The sequence below is a fragment of the Sphaeramia orbicularis genome, chromosome 14 (assembly GCF_902148855.1).
Source record: "Sphaeramia orbicularis chromosome 14, fSphaOr1.1, whole genome shotgun sequence".
NCBI classification, from domain to species: domain Eukaryota; kingdom Metazoa; phylum Chordata; class Actinopteri; order Kurtiformes; family Apogonidae; genus Sphaeramia; species Sphaeramia orbicularis.
In genome coordinates this window covers 30078697-30096819 of record NC_043970.1, presented here as the reverse complement: position 1 = coordinate 30096819, position 18123 = coordinate 30078697, and the positions used below count along the sequence as shown (strand labels likewise).

The following is an 18123-nucleotide window of genomic DNA, read 5'->3' as shown; positions in this document are numbered from 1 at the left end:
ATTTCAGCAAATCCATTACAACACTCACATCTTGCCAAATTCTCATTAGTCTCATTATTGATTTTCATTCCTGTTATGTCTTTTGGAAGATTACATTTTCATATATATAGGTAAAACATCTACAAAGCTTTCCAAAAGTACTGTACTGGTGAGGTTCACTGAAGCGTGCCTTTTCTGATTCAGCACAAAGTTCACTATCGGGGACACTTTTGGATCCTTAAGGTTTTTAAATGTGCTTTTTCTGTAATAGAAGCTATAATCATACAATCTTTTATCTTATCAGACTTGGTTAGGCTCCAGTTAACACACATTTGAGTACAGAAGGTAAACAATTAAAGCTGAGAGCTAAATATAATGGAAAATGTACGTGTTTATGCCTGCAAGTTTTGAGAGATTTGTAGCTCTTCTTGTTAAGATAAGTTTGGATTTCTGTAAAAGTAACAGTGTTGTGGTCGGGTGAGACAAATCGTATGTGGTTCAAATGGTTGTGAAAAGAATGCACAATTTTACTATCACATGAAACAGTAACCGCAAAAGTAACCTTAATGCTGCCTGGGAAAGTTCTCTCTTTTCTGTTTTGCTGTGTCTGTGGCTTTTTTTCTGTTCTGCTGCTGCCATTTAACATGTGGTAAATTGTTCCACTGTGCCTCCTCTGCTCTGTCCTCTCTTTCTTAGTTTGCATAGTTTCATATAGTGTTCATCAGTGTTGAAGATGCATGCAGTTTTCTATTATTTCTAGCAATGCAAGAAAAGTCATCTGCCCCTTATTGCCACACACACGTAATGTAATAACCAGATAATAGTGGGAAATGTCATTGTGGAAAATGTCAAAGTGAACGGCTGTAAACATAGATGTGCTTGTGAAACATCTCCATTGTATTACACCTAAGGCAACCCCCCCCACCCCCCCACCCCCCCACCCCAAAAGAGAATAAGCCATGCTGCTTTATATATTACACAGATATGAATATTTTATACTTCAGGACACTACAGTCTAGTATTAGTTAGCACTGAGTGTAATGTCTCAGAAAACACTGCTGATACAGCCCTGATCACAGTAGTTTTCCTTTATTCACTTTAATAAATGTCTTTGTCTGTTTTCCAGCCTTGAGGGACAACCGGATCGAGTTGGTACGTGCATCGTGGACAGAGTTGACCATCAGCATCAGTGACATCACAATTTCCGATGAAGGCATGTACACCTGCTCACTCTTCACCATGCCTGTCAGAACGGCCAAAGCCTACCTGACTGTTCTAGGTAAGTACAACATCACAGAAAAAAAAAACCCTTTCAAAGAGAAATTGTAACATGCAGAAAAAAAGTGCAATTACAAAATTCCATTGAAATGTTTTGAATGTGATAATTTATCGACACTGAACACCTACAACAACAAAAAGGTTTGTTGCTTTCAGACAGAGAATATTTTTTTGAAAGGCAAAGTATTTCATTACTGTGAAAAGTACAGCAAAAAAAATTAAAGTAAAAATAAGAAAATCAGTGTTTCCCTTTACATAGACATGTGAATGTATTTGTCAACCAAGGCTATTCTCAACAGGTGTTAGTCTGATTTTCTCCTGTTAAGTATTCTGTAGAGTGAATGTCTGAATATTTGGAGTTAACTTACTTTAAATTCTATGCACAGACCTTTCAGCTCCTGAGGCATTTTTTATTTTAGTTATTTATTTATTTATTTATTTATTTTTTGGGAGGGTGGGGTGGGGTAGACTTTTTTGCCTTTATCATATGCTGTAATGTTGCAGACTTAAAAAATAAAATTCAAAAAGGTAATTGCTAAAAGAACTTTAGACAGTTGCACTGCCTTGTGGATACGTACATGCTTTCTAGTTTCGAAGTGATGGTTATTAATTTAAACCAACATATGCTCTTTTCTCACCAAAAAATATCCTCTCTATGGTTACAATCTGCCTGCTGCTCATGCATCTGCAGTCAAATAAATACATATTGTTAAGTGCTGCATCCCCTCAGTATGTTTGTGTTCTGATCATCTCCCTTCACAAACATTGTCTCATTTCCTGCCACTGAGCTTATTATCTTGCCAATTAGTTTTCACTAATGTTAATAGATGTGCTAGTGCTCTTCAGGACCATTAGCTGACTCTCTGTGTTAACAAGCATTCTGAGAATTAGAAACATTAAACACTACTGTTCAATAAGGATGTGGAGAAAATTATGTTGTGATGCTGAACAATAGTTAATGGTGCAAGCCTGGGAACAGAGATGGAGATTTAATAAACACACAAAATGATTTGGAAATGGCCTGGTTGTTCTGCCACTGTTTCAGGGAGCACAAGAAAACACTGAGAATGATTTGGATAGAACACCGATCTGCTCGTAAGCAGTGTATTAAATGAGCAACATATTTGTATTGACTTGAAATGTGTGCAAAATAAGTAAATACCATCTGAAACAAGCTATTTGTAACAATAATAAGATAAGATAAGCTACGATAAGATAAGGTAAGATAGGAATATTATTAAAGTGATTGCTTTTGTGTGTTTTTGCTGAGGAAAGTAATGTATGTGACGTATTGTTTTCTCAGTAAATCCATCCTGATTTACAGATATTACATTGGAACGGAGCATATGGTGGCAATTACTTTGGTTTAATGCAGTGGAAATTGCTGATGCGTTGACAGAAATTGAAGCATATGTAAAGTGTGAATGTTGTGTATAAAATTAGTGATCTACCACCAAAGACCAGATACAGTGAACACATGCAAAACACAGACTCAATTAAAGTCAGAGGACATTGTGTTAAATATACAGTTGTATTAATAAACTGGGCAAATTCGTATACATCAAAGTGACCATAACAACTCCAAGAATGTGTGAAATGCTTTTTTTAATTCCTCTGCTTATCTGCTACACATCAGACATTGATAACTCACTCCTTTTATATGTCTCAAAATGCGGTTGGTCGTGCCTAAACAGTGATACATGCACACAAACACTGGAGAACAGCCAAATCCATGATGCACAAATGAGCAGAGAAATGCATGCAGACACATTCATGCAGTTGGAGACAGACAGAAGGATTAAAGCTTTGCAGCCTCTGGCCATTCAAGGGGAACGTGACTGTATAAGATGAACATTGTATTTGATCTGCTCCCGTTCAGTCTGGGAGAAAACCCATCAAACACTTTCCTGAGCCAAACCACACTTACTTATTCACACTTAAACATGCACCACAGTACTTACATTTCATTAGAAGCAGTGACACTTGCACTTAAAACGCTTAAAGACAAGAACTTTTTCATATAAACACAAGGGAGTAATATATATATATATATATATACATATATATAGCTCAAAATGGTTGTGCTTTCTCAATACAAAGCAGTAGCTATTGTTAAGGTTATGCATGTTTGTTCCTTCAAAGGGATGGTAAACAGACGGGACCTTTAAGAGCCATAATAAACCTTTCAGGGGGAGGTGAGACAGACAAGGCCAGAGTGAGTCAATGGCATTGACTGACAGACCTTTCAGTCACTCAGCCTGATGCAGACTTATTACTCATTGACATGAGAAGGACAGACTCTACACATTTAAAACACTCATTATCGGAAATGCCAGTAATTAACATTTTCTCTACAACCTCATGGCCTTCCCTTTGGTCACTAGTTTTCATTTAATGACATGAAAACATGCACACAAAAGGCACATGCATCCTGAGAATGCATTGGTTGTAGGATTTAAAAAAGTATTTCACATGGAGTTGCTAAACTCGTGTCATTCTGTCACCAAATTGATTTTTCAAACAGAAAATTGAAGAGTTAGCCAAAATCTCATTCACTTGGTTTCATTTTCAATATAGCATAGTTTCTGTATTGTCAACGAATACTTTATGTTAAATGATCTCATGTAAATGTGTATTCTCACACTTGTAATTTTATATTTTAAACAAAATGAATTAAAATTTACTGATATTTAAATATTATTTCTCCTGCTATGAGCATTTGTGCAAGTTTTCAATCAAGCATAACAAAATATGAAATATCATTGTGTAGAATATAAAAAGGCAAAAAGACCTTTGTTTGTGGTGCCTTTGTGCCTGTTTTCTACTTTCATGTGTGCCATGTTCAAATGTATTGCAAATGGTCGCATATAAAGTGTTATTGGTGACAAAACAAAATTAACAGATTACACTTTTTGCCACATCACTCACCATTGCATTAAACACTCAATATTTCTAACTGTAATTTTCCAACCTTGAAAGCACCCACAGATAACACTCATTTTGTTCCTACTGCATTGATTTCTATGCAAGAAAACTAAACGTATCACCTTTACTGAACATGTGAAAATAAGACTCCTCACCAACTGCTGCCTAGGTGCTTTTGTAATGTCTGCTTTTTAATCACCCTGCAGGAGGACAGACAAGAGGAGACTTTCACACACCCCAATATAATAACATTGTTGCATAATAACCTACCAGTAAGTGTGAATTAGTTTCATGCTGGTGATTTTCATTTCATCTTTCAGGTGTGCCAGAGAAGCCGGAGATCGATGGCCTGACAAAGCCAGCTTTGGAGGGAGACCAGATCACCCTGACCTGCATCACTCAGGGTAGCAAGCCCGCCGCCGACCTGCGCTGGTTCAGGAATGAAAAGGAGGTCAAAGGTACGGAACATCTGCTGTTAGATCAGGGTGGTCGTCTGCACTCTATAGTAGCTATCTTGAGTGAGTTAACCCTCATGCCTTGCAATAAATATGTTAGTGGTAGTTGAGACTGGGATAATATTTGGATTCAAATTTTAGAAAGGTTGAATCAAAAGCAACTGGACTTCGATCTTGGCTTGAAGACATTTCACCTCTCATCTGAGTGGCTTCATCAGTTCTAAAGATTTATCCTCTCCATATGTAAATGCCTTGAGGGGTCACATGAATCCTGTTGTGTGTCTTGAGGGTCACTGACACCTTCAGGCCTTTGTATGGTTAATGAGTCATTATGCAGGTCATTATGACTATGGTCAAATTTGCATGGCAGAATGTTTATGTAGACTGAGAATCTTTGATGAGAATTTATCATGGGCTCCTATTATATAAACAAGCAAGAGGGTCTACTTACTGTAGAATGTATGTGTAGCTGTCGTTTCATAGTTGGACATACTGCTTTTGTATAACAATTTTATTCCTTGTCATATTTTAACAAAACTGAAGCCTCAGGTCATTTCATTAGTGCTTTTTCATAAACAAATCAAGGATAAATTCTTCAGAAAATATGTATATATCCTTAAAAGTATGTTACATTTATACAAAGGAAAGGATTATTCATAAAACTGGCACAATGAACCACTCTGCAGTGGGTGTTTAAACAGGGTGTTTTTGTTCTGAACAAGTTGTTTCTGATAGAGCAGATTCAGCATGTGTCCTCTGGCCTGAGACCGATGCATTAACCTCCCTTGTTATCAGAGGGCTGTTCTAAATCACACTGGCTGGACTACACACCTCATTTCCAGCCGACTTCTGCTCTGCTCTACTTGATGAACCGCACGCTTTGTAATTGTTTGAAGGCACGAATGAGATGGAGAGAAATACAAATGATGTTGTAAAAAGTGAGCATGAGACATGAAATGGTTATACAATTGCTTCTGAGGAAAAACAGAAACAGATGCAGGTCTGTATCAAATAAAATTCATAACCCAGTAGGACAGACTGTCACAGATCATCAGCACAGTTCCAGAACTTTGATGACGGTTCCAGTGCTGTTTGACAAAGCAGAATAAAGGCAGATAACAAAATGCAAATTATGCTCTTCTAATTTAAATCACTGTGAGATTAAACAAAGAGAATAAATTGAGAATCACAGATTTCCTTTTTTTAGAGCCGGCAAAACACTATGCAGACTTGAGACGACGCTGTCATAATCTCTGTATAACCCACCAGATCACTGGAACTCTGTAATGAACCTAGCAAGCAGCCAGGTGTTGCACATCCTAAATGCCCAATTAAATGTTTTAAAGTTTCCTTTACGAGATGCGTTTAGTATGCGCAAAACACAGCTCAGAGTTAATTTCTGTGCTTATACAAAGGATTAATAAACACAAATATAGCGCCAGCCAAAGCATGCATGATTTTTGCTTGTTAACTTTGCATATTAATACTTTCAGCTCTCAGTTTCTCAGCTTCTTTAGAATTTTTAACCTTGCACACATGTATTTCCATTCATACAGTATGTGTATGCAATGTTTTCAATTTGTTATAGATTCGAGTTGTTGATTTAAAATTTAATGAACTTAAGTTTTTTTTTGTAATCATGTTAGTCGTGGTAAAATAAAATATGAAATCTGAATTATCACCTTTATTTTACACACTTACATTGATACTGACACATATGAAGTTGGTTTTTAGTTTTAAGCAGAAGGCTTTTTTTTTTGTTAAACCCTAGTTATTAGTTACTTGTTCTTTCCACCAACACAGAAACTGCAAGTATATAAGATATTGATTTTAATAGTTTTTATTTCTGTTACCCAAAAAAAAAATTACTGGTGTCTATTTTATAAATGCTTTCTTGTTCATTTTCTGTTTTTCAAGAAGCTGGCTTTGTGAAATGACAAAAAAATCTAAGACAGCAAAACCAAGATATATTTACGGGCTAAATTGTATTGTAATTCAGCTATACACCATGTATTATAAATGTACAGTATTTTTTTCCATTTTAACATTGGTTCTTGTTTCCCTTGGTGAGTATGAACCATATAGGGAAAAAAATGCTAATTAGGATGATATGTTCCTTACAGACTTCTTGTGTTTCCATGGGTGATTATTGCATTTCCCAGTGGCCCCCTGCTAAGAGAAAAGATTCCTGTGGGGCAAATGGAAATCTCGTCAAGATATAATGTTCTTTTCAATTACCGCAGTTAGCAGGTAGTCTGGTTTTCCTTTGTGGTTTGCAGTGAACATTGTCTCCAAAGGATATACGTCCTTATTAAGGCCATATTCCACAATATCCCCTTTAGCTTTGTGTGTGGTGATCTTTATTTAGGCCTCATTAATGTGATATCTGTATTTTACTGAGTATGATAAGGGTTTAAGTAGAAGAAATGTTGTTTTCTAATTGTTACTGCAAATATGCAGATCACAACAGATTAGGTGAGTTGTTTCATGGTGATTCTTGACATTGTTATGAGTGTAGGAACATGAATTAAACATCAGAATAAAATCACGTATAAGGACTTCAGTGTTAAAAAGTCATTTTTTCCTTCGAGGCAAAAAAAATCCTTGGTAACATTGTCCCTGAAGAGAAAGCAGAACCTTGAGATTTTATACAAATGTCAGATTAGAAGATTTTTGGTCAGATCTGCTATTGGAGCCATCAAGAATTTTGATCAGAGGTGATGTTTCAGCCCTCACTGAATCAGCTGAAAAGCTTTCTCTGAGTCTGCCATTACACCCTTTCTACCTGAACTTAAGCCGAGACAGCTCAGCCTGCTATCTCGCATTAGGGTTTCCCAGGGTCCAGATAAGCAAGGAGATAAGCTCAAATCAATGCTGGCTTTCCACACAGTTTTAAGTAGATACCATTGTAGCTTTTCATTTAGTTGACTGTAGTGCAGAGACAATATTGAATCATGTTTATTCAGGAGAGGAGCCTTTTTGCTGAGGTAATCCTACACACTGACAGCTCCAGATTAAAAAAAACATCTATGTGCATTTATTTCCCTCAGTAACCACATTTGTCATTATCATTCCTTTTATATAAAAAGTGTTATTTCCTGTGAGGAAATAACATTAAAAAAAAATCAGATGCATTTAAAAAGTGAAGAAAACATTGCCTGCTAATTAATACCTTGTGTTTTCTGACAGCTTAGTGTCAGTTTTTAATTAACAGTTCATTGGCCGGTGACTGTCATGCAGGCTTCACACACATTGTGGACATGTGCTGTATAAAATATATTTCTTTATTTTTGTTTGTGTGCGTGCGTGTGTGATTGAAGCATGCACATTTATTTTTCTTTGCTGCCCCATATGCACTTTGACACTAATTGGTCTACTTTCTTGTGGTTACGAGGAGGTGTGAATTATTATCTGGACACGGTCAGACTGGCTTGTTATACGTGACAGTGTTGACGCGAATGTGTGCATGCAAACGTCAACCACTGCAGGCAACCATGTGTGTGGCATTTCAATGGAAAATCAAATTAAAAACCTAGCAAGCGATTTTTCTTTCTCCTGTTGGTGTATGTTCGACTGCGGTTTTATGTTAAATGCAGACAGATAAATAAACATAAAAGCATGCAAACTCAGAGGACAACAAATGTTAATGCACAGATATATGCATATGTGTAGGTGAGCGCATTTAAACTGTTCATCTTCCTGACAGCATCTGGGTGTGTTCAATGTGAAAAGCCATCTGATTGTGGGCGACAACACTGGGAATAAATGACAATTGTGACATATTGGTGTGGGATCTGGGGGGAAAGAGAAGATTATATTACCGGCAGAACCACTGGAGCAGTCCATCACCCATTCCCATGCAGTTAACGGACACCCTATGCTAAGCGAGTGTGTTCGGGAATCTAGATATGTGTGTGTCTGCGTGAACAAAACAGACAGATGGAGCAGACAGGCTGTATGTAAGGACATAAGCTTGTGTGTGGAACGGAATCCAATATTCTTATTTCTGAGTCTCTTTGTCCCTCAGATCCCCCCAGTCCCCACCCAGTAATGATATATTTCTATCTCAGTTACACACCATAACCCGCAGAGATCTCTGCCAATATCACCACATGTAGCACTTGTTTACACACCACTGAAGCACAGGGAGCAGTAAGGGGACCATGCAAGGCAGAGATGAAATGAATATTTATTTCAAATATGGGTGGGGGTGTTCGTTATTGGACTAGTATTATCATACTCTCTGACCTAAACTGTAGAGGTTATTGCTTCATCATGTTATCCGATAGCTCTATTCCAAGGGGGCTTAAGGAAAAAAACAGAGATTTGATTTAAATTCGCCTGCGGTCACATCCCTATTCTATTGTCAAACTTGTTAGTCAAGGACAAGGAACTATTACTGCAGACATACCTTGCACTATCCCAGGTCGTTGTCTGCTGACTTTTCAATACGCTATCGCACAAATCTACCAGTTCGCTGAGTAGTTGAGCAGCGACCGAACGACCTTTTAAGAAACACAAGCTATTCCTTCATTTACGAGTAGTTGTCCTTGACTTAAATGAGTGAAAACAGAATAAGGTGGCAATCGTTATTCTAAGGTTTGCTCTGGAAAGAACTATTGCAGAAAACAAAGAGGCAATAGCTCCTGGAGCTTATTTCAAACAGGATGATGTTGAAGTTGATTAGACAGCTTTCAACATCGTCTCTCCCAAGTTTAGGAATTAAAGAGTTTTCTAGTTTAAAAAAAAATACATTTCAGTCCTTTCAGCATTGTTAGACAACCTTGCACACTATTTAAAAAGTCTGTGTTGGGACTACATTTATAGTATCCAGCTCCCTCGGGTTGTATGGATCAATGACTATTAAAGATGTAATTTCAAGATGGCTCCTGTGAGTCACAGTGGCATGAATAAAAGATGGCAAAGTCACACACAAAAACACATATTCAAGCCCTCTATCCCGTATACACATACAAAAAAGCTTCTCAAATATGTTGAAATCTATCCATCACTACATTAATTTGATGTTACAACTATGTATTAATTGACATAAAGGCAACACACTGAGAATTTCTTATGTTTTTTTCATCAGCTGAATAAATATACCAATGTATGAGAGGAGAGGAAGGTATGAGAAAATACCACTAAGAGAAACTATTCAAATGTCAGTGCACCAAGCCAAGACCATACTACTTTTTTTAGAACCGTTTTTGTGAATGCATAGAAGTCAGTCAACACTCAGGGAAAGTACATTATGGCACCAGGCATTGAAAGAAACTTTTCTAAGATTTTACTGTGCTCCCTAGAGTCACCCATCAGTTAAGAGCATAGGTGAGATGGTGAGACAGGTCAGACAGGATGCTTCCTGCCAACGGGTCCACCTCCCTGAACGCTGCATAGTATAATATATCATGTCCACACGTCACTGGAGATAGAGCTTCCTGTGTGTTAGAGCCAAAACCTCTTTCTTAAAAAAGTAGCCTTAGCAGAGTGCTGCAGCTTATAAGCAACAGACGGCAACGTATTTACCCCTATTTGCTCTGTGAATGACGTATATTTAAACCCATACTTTATATTTTTGATAATTTTCACACTCATTGTCTTGCTTTTGCAAATTATTTTAAATCTCACATAAAATGCAGTTTAAAGTGTGTTGAGTCAGTCCTCGAACCCCTGCTGCCAACATTAGTCAGCACCGCTGTTGATGATGATTCCGCCCCCAACCCACCCGTCCTCCTGCTTTGTTTTGTTTTTTTTTCCTTCTTGAAATGTCCCTGTCTCCTGTAACTGACATAAAAGGGTCAGATTCTCACATTTCTACGGCTGTCATTTCCATTTCTAATCCTTCAAGACTCTGTTTTGGCTCATACAAAAGGAACAGAGCTCTTACCCTACACCCACAGAAAGCTGCAGTGACAGCCAGGCACTGCCAAGCCATTGGTTAAGAAGAGGAGGATGTTGTTAATTAATATTGTACCAAGTACCATAAACAGTTGAAAATACACACACTGAATACAAACACAGATTTTGTACTGAAATGAATAACACCTTAAATTCATGGATGAATTGAACTAACCACATCATGCTTTTATTTTCTTCGCCTCTCTTATTCATCAGGTTTGCAACTAAAAATAGTGTAAAAAGCATTGCACATAAAAGAAAAAACAAGTGCAGTGCTTTTAGTGAACTGATGTATTTACAGCATGAAACAAGAGAGCATTTTATAAGCCCTCAGTCTAGAATGGTCTTGCAGGCTTTTCTCTTGCTGTGTACAAAATTGACATTTTCAATAACAGACCATGGAGCCTCAAGAAGGTTAATTGCTGCTCGTAGAAGAGTTGTTATATTATAAAATGCAGTGTGAAAAACTCACTGTATGTGCAAATTATCAAAATCTCATGACTCATATACTGTGTCTGTGATTGTGTAGTGTTTTCTATTAGATGTAGTACTTTTACCCATACTTTTGTGGCAGTTCCAAAACATTTTTTTCTCTATATGTAACTTTTCTTAATTTATTATAACATTATCCTCTGTATTTTGCATTTTTTCAGAGAAAACCACATATTTTCTTGTATTTGATTTGTTGATCATACAGATGTTCATTAAAGCTCAGATTAAAGTTGAGGCTTATTTTATCAAAAACAGAGAAAACTGAAGAAAAAAAGACTTTTTTTTTTTTTTGGCAAAATATATCATTAACTGAACATAAACCAAGTGTCTTCATCCACTGTCATTGCTCAAACTCCATGGGTTTTAGTGGGGAATCAATGTTGTAGAAGATGACAGTGTTTCCACACTCACTATATGGAGCCTTTGAACATCCAAAAGGGGTCATATCTGATGACCATGGAAAGATGACAAACTGCATTTTACACCAATTATTTGCATGTATTAGTAGGTTTAGTGGTTCAGAAGTTATTCAACATTTTAGCTCAGTTGATGGTTTTGGTTAGCTGGTTGGGTCTTTAAGGGTTAATACAGTCCCTAGCCTTAGTATTAGTAGTTGATTAAGTCACATTTAGTAATACTGATCTTGATGTTTCATCCTAAGTTACATAGAATTAGTGTGATGGTACTGTGCTACTATGATGCACTGGCAGAACTCAGGTTTGTGACTTTTATTATAATGTTGGATATTAAAAGTAGTCCTTTGTGCAGCTTTGTCCAGCAGTGGTTTATATGACTCAGCAGAGGCAAGGGTCCTCGGCTCTGCAAAACAGGCTGACTGAAATGGACTATTAAAGAAAAAAATACACAGCAGGTTGATCAGAAATTTAAGGTTGAAACAGGGTACTGAATCAGGAGTGAGCTGCACAATAAAATAGGAATGTTGTGGCTCAGTGGTGTTCTTTTGTTTTCTGGATAATTGTTTTCTGTTGATCTTTACTAGGAACTGAGTAATACTGTTATCAAAAAAACATATTTTAGAGAAACTGGAAATAATGGAATATCACTGACTGCACAGAGTTGCAAAAAGTGGGGGGAGTCATGTTACTGTCTGTACAGAAGTGACTGAAAGATGCCATTTTTTAATAGGAATCGCCTAAAATGCAGACTTTACCATGAATGTTGCTTTATTTTTTTTACATTGTAGTTTTCTTGAAATGCCTTTGGATTTATGTGTTTTATGACCAAAAACTCTCAGAGCAATTACCGTTTTATGTCTGTGTATTTCCCGTCCACTTGCATGCTGTCATAGCTAGTTGCCAGTTGCATCCTAAAGTATCTTTCCAGCTCTTAAATAATGTATTTTGATAGGTCTTATTGGTTGTAACATGAACTTTTAATTGACCTCACTCAATGCTGTCTACAGATCAAGTACAATTATCAAATAGCACTGTTATTGCAATGGGCTGGGCTTCAGCCTGCCCAGATGACTCTATCTGGTTAAGTCTGAGCTTTTATAGCAGCTCCATGTCTCTTAGTTTTATTTTGAAATTTGGGATACTATACGCTGTTTGTAGAGCTCACTGAGAAACAGTCAGAAATCTACAGAGTGGCACATATAATGATAATAATTTTCATTAGCACTTAAAAATATAATTTTTTAGGCAAAACTAAGACGGGTGCAAACATAGGGCTATTTACAGGTGTGTTTGTGTGTGTGTGTGTGTGTGTGTGTGTGTGTGTGTGTGTGTGTGTGTATGTATATTTGTGTGATTATTTATGGTTATTTCGTGCGAGTTGGGCATATTCAGGTGGAGACAGAGGAAGGAATGAAAACCAAATTGACAGTCTAGTGAGTACAAGGGTCAAAGGATGTGAGTATACAAACGCAAGAAATCAGTAAAGGGTTTTAAATAATGGTATAAAAGAAGCTTAAGGGGAAAAAAGAGGATAGATAGAAAGGAATGGGAAAGGAGAGACAAAACAAAGCAAAATCAATAATCCCAAATACAATAATAGTGACTGCCTTTTCTTTCTTTGTCTTCCTCTCCTCCCCCTTTTCTCCTTCTTTTTCTTATTATCATTACTGTTGTCATCGCTCCAATTTTATAGATTTCTATAATATATATTAATTGACTTTTGTTTTTGGAGGTGGTAAGGCCAAGGACTCATCTTTGTTTTGCCACATGTCTATGCCTTATGAACTTTTTTTTCTGTTTGCTTGTTTGTTTGTTTTCATTACCCCTGTCACAGTATTTGTCTAGAACTAAATAAATAAAAAAAGATATAAAAAAGAAATCATAACAAAAAATAGCAGGTTTAGGTGGTTATTGTTCTATAAATTTTGTCAGATGCAAACCTCATCTGTATCATCACAAAAACAAAACTAAAGATTCATTGTAAAAACATGAAAAAAAAAGAAAAAATATATATATTTTTTCTTTACCTAGACCCATAGACTTTGAATCACATAATGAAAGTAATGAAGGAAAATTTTGCAGGAGCCAGTTGTAAGCGCTTACCCTGACTCACACAGAGGCAATCAATTTCAGGTGGACTGCAGTTTCAGATTTGTCGTCCACTTTAACAAGTGCTGTTTTACTGTGGAGTGCTTTTTTTTTAACATTCACAAAAGTCTGAAATTAAGAAACATGTTGAAATTACTGTAGGTTGATGGTAGGCTGATAAAACATAAAGAGGTTTAAGTAGAGACTGAGCTTTGTGGGTGAGCTGCCACAGGGGCACAGCTGAGAGCCCATCACACTGATTGAAGTATCTAAAATTCTGGTCTGGAACAGCCTAACATATGATCACAATCAAACCTAAAAGTAGATTACTTTATAGTTTTAAATATAAAGACAAACAGTTTTAAGTTACAAAGACAAAATAATTTCAATGTGCTGTAGCGACATTTTTTTAACAAACACACACAAAAAAAATCTTCTAGTACTGCTAGCCATGTAATGTTAAGACTTTACTGAGTTCAAAAGTGAAATATGTTAAATAAAGAAGTGTATATCAGGTAAATTGTTCTTTGCTGAGTTACAACTCCCAGTTAAAGACAGATAAATGTTTCAGTCGTCAAAATATCATACAAAACCTACATTTATCATATCATACTAAAGTTTTCTGATTAATGATTAACATATTTATTTCTTATACAGCAGTGATAAGCCCTCTAAACCTTAACTCTTAAAACCTGATGTGTCATCACTGACACACCCTGTGCATATACAGTTTGGATGGCTGTAACTCTGTCACTGTTTGTGCAACTGGAAAAATTCTAACATTTTCTGAACCCTGAGATGTTGGGCTTTATAGGGTTTATTGGGTGGTTATGGTAGTTTCACTAATGCCTGTACTAGAAGCTGGAGAAGAAGCCATATTAGCAGTATTATAACAGGCAGTAAATGGTGAAGGATTGTTAGATTTTGAAAGATCTGGAAAAATGGGAAAATGGACTCACTCACAGCATGATTTCTAACCTTTTAGTTAGTGAAAATAAGAAAAAAAAGTCCAGACCATTGCAGGCTTAGGGTTTAAAGCAGACCTGGGTATTGTACAGCCTGCGGCCCAGTAGCTGACCCTGACTGGCCCACATGAGGTCACTGGCAAATTAAAAGTCAATATCATCATAGTACATGCAAATACATTTTATTTTGAAGGATCTGCTAAACTGATGTTTTTTTTTTGTTTTTTTTTTGCATGTACTGTCCATACTTAGCATTAGGCTTATGCACTGATGGGTCTGTTGGTCAGTTAACGCCAAAAAAGAAAAACTGATTCAAAAGGCAGAGTTTTTAACAAGACATACTGCAAGTATTTCTTCACTGAAGTCAGATGTAAAGTAAAAGAAGAGGAACTGAGATGTGCAAACAAAGGTGGAAGGATTTATTGTTTTTCATATAAAGTTAATTTGGAGCTGGTTTTGCTCATTTTTGAAAATGTTTTTGTGAATGTTCATTAAATAGTTACATTCTGTCCTGTAGATTTTCATGAAATTGTTTCATTTACAGTTTTTTTATGAGATACATATTGAGCAGAGCTGCAGGTGTATCGATCCGACCCTTAACAACTGTCATAGCCTCTCATGTGGGCCCATAAGAAAATTAATTGCCAACCCCTGGTTTAAAGGGTTAAATTGATGATGTTTTTGTTATTATTATTATTATTATTATTAGTATTATTATCATTATTTATGTTTGTGTATTCTTCCACTTCTTCTTTTGTACAAATTTCAGGAAGTAACTAGTCCTACAGCATTGTGAAAACATTCAAATCTCATGCCAAGATGTGTGAAAATATGTAAATGGTTTGCGTGACATTTCTAAGCAGTTCAAATAACCGTGTCATTGTAAATTGCTGAACAAATATGAACAATTTCCCAATAATTGGCCAAGTGATAAAATGATTCAACCCTCTCCATTGCATCAGTATTGCCTAAGCAGTGGGTGATTTCCTGAAGCCTAATGTGACTTAGCCCATTATTTCAGGCTTACTGAAGAGTCACTTGAGCACACTCGTCGATGTCCTTAATATTAGCCATATCGTGCAAATGTTAAACAAAAGGGAAATAGAGCAATAGGCAAATGGAGTGGAAGTCCTGAGCTGTGTACTCAGGCTCAAGGTGCCACTGGTTCCAGTTTTAAATAAGTAAATGTGTTGAAGCAGCCTTCACCAGCCAAACAGAAAAGTCTTTTATATAGAAGACAGCAGCCAGGAGTGTGCAGAGGAGTTTGACTGGGGGAGAGACTAAGTGCAGGGAAGTAGCAGTTTATGAAGACTGACCATAACTGATAGAAATGGTCGGTGAATGCTTCTAGCTGCTAAAGCCTGCTATTCGAAAAGTGATGCCCTCCACTCTTGTTCACTCTCCTTTGTCCCCTGCCATTTCTACCATGTGAAGAAACACTGCCATTTCCCCTTCTCTCCTGTTGTCTGGATAGCTGTTCCTAGCACTGCAGACTTGACAGTCATTTATCTCAAGGGGAGGTGGGCTTATTGCCTCAGTTGGGTGAAGTGACTGAGCAGAATGGTTGATTGGCAGAATTGAGAGAAGGGGAAGACAGTGGGATGGGTTGCTTAGAAATTGGAGCAGATGAGCACAGAGGGGAGAAGGATACGGAGCGTAAACAGTCTCTTTAGGAGATACAAACAAAGGCAACCAGCATGAGAGAGACTGAACATACACACTGCTTCCTTGAATTTGTTATGATAGGAATGCAGAAGAAGAGGGACACAGATTTACAAAACACCACAATGCAGAGATAAGTCAGGATAAGTTAATATGAGTGATGTTTTGTTTTTTTTTCTTTTGAAGCACACTTTGTAGGAGTGTAGATGAAGTTTGATTGTGAATATTGATGAGTGCAGACTGAGAAGATGTGACTAGGAAGATAAATGTATCAGAAATATGTAACTGGAGGTGATTATATACAAATAATTAAGTTGTAAACAAGCCAGTAGGTAGAAGCAAACACAGTTGCACAGTGGTGACTGACTTCAGAAATGTGATATGAAAGGATATCACTAAATAAATAGCACTATCTGAGGCTTTAGCAAAGACTGAAAAAGACAACAAAGATCAGTGGCTGCTTTAATACACCTGCAAATGCAATTATTCAATTGCAAAAAAAAGCTGTGGGGGTGGTCATTTTTAGATCCCGTTTTCTCTGAAGTATAAAAAAAGTTTGATGGGATTTTTTTTTTTTTTTTTTTTTTTTTTGACATGAGGAAACAAGCTTGTTTCCTCATGTCTGGAGGGCATCTGTGTATAGCCACAATGCTTCATTCATAATGGTACACTGTGACACATTTTACCTTCAAATGACCCTTCCAACATTAACAACATGGGTACAGGAACCCTGTAAAGCTTTCAGAACAAGTGAAGTTTTGTTGGACTGGAGCTTGTCAGCAGTTATTTAGTCACTTAATATGTGCTGTTGATTAATGTATGTTATTTATCAACTAGAAACAGTGCACCGCCATTTTGATCACTAGATAAAGGCTTTATTTAATAGGATGTTAACTGAATATGCCCACAAGGACACACTAATTTTATGCACAGTCATTCATTAATTTATATTTTATGAGCATTTATATTATCTATGATGGAGCCTGTAAGTCTGGCAGCTGATATATTTTAGGTTTAGAGGAGGATATCGTAATTTTGCATTTCTGAAGCTAACACCCACTCAGAGTAGTTTAGCACACAAAAAATATGCCAGAAACTAGTCTTATTTGGATTTCTTCCAATTAATATAATATTTATTCTACCCCAAATGATACACAGCCACTTAATTTGAAGTTAATGTGAATGTTCATGCTCAAATATTATTGCTTGCATTGTTTGTATGCTAAATGAGGTAATGTTAATTAGTGTCTAACAGTAGAGTTACACTGATCAAATTAACACTATATTACAAATATAGCTCCTCCAATCCTTACTGTCTACCTTGTTATGTTACATCACAGCTGTTATGTCACAAATTTCCACTTGTTTCCTTCCTAGTAGCTCTCAGAGATCACTGAAAATGCCATAAAGTGAGATACAAAGGCTTGACAGACATAAAAAGAGTTATTAATAAGGGGCGGGGATAAGCAAAGGGTCCCTTTCAGTTCATGTGATTTAGATATTACATTTGGCCATTGGGCGATTTTGATAATAATTGGATTCATTGTTTAGCCTTGGGGATTTAGCTGAAGTTTTCAGTTTTCAAAAACAATCCTTACAAAATTAAATTAAATTAAATTAAATTATTATTATTATTATTAATGCAGTTAGGTGAACATGAAATATTGGCAGCTCTCCAGCTATTTATCCTGAATCTCAAGGAAATGCTACTCATCTTGATATAGAACACAACACTATACCCATGTACAGATAGATGTAGATACGGCATTTTCACAAGTAAGATGGAATTAATTTGCAAAGTAAGTGTAAAATTCAGATTAGACGTTCTTCTTTACCATCAACTACTTTTCAGGGATGAAAATATATTGGAAGCCAAAAGGACTTAACGGACAGTAAAGTGAAATACTGGTGACTGGTCATAAAACTTGAATCAAACAGCTTTTGGCTTCTCCAAGGCCTGAA

At 36.5% G+C, this 18123-nt stretch overlaps 1 protein-coding gene across 4 annotated transcripts in view; it reads left to right on the top strand.

The window, feature by feature from the left end:
- cadm2a (cell adhesion molecule 2a) overlaps positions 1 to 18123 on the top strand; it is a 259250-nt gene that overhangs the window by 208334 nt on the left and 32793 nt on the right. For all 4 annotated transcript variants that reach the window (XM_030154802.1, XM_030154804.1, XM_030154801.1 and 1 more), the window contains 2 exons: positions 1106 to 1258; positions 4503 to 4640. In XM_030154802.1, the coding sequence (XP_030010662.1) occupies positions 1106 to 1258; positions 4503 to 4640 (291 nt within the window). The remainder of the gene's footprint in view (positions 1 to 1105; positions 1259 to 4502; positions 4641 to 18123) is intronic.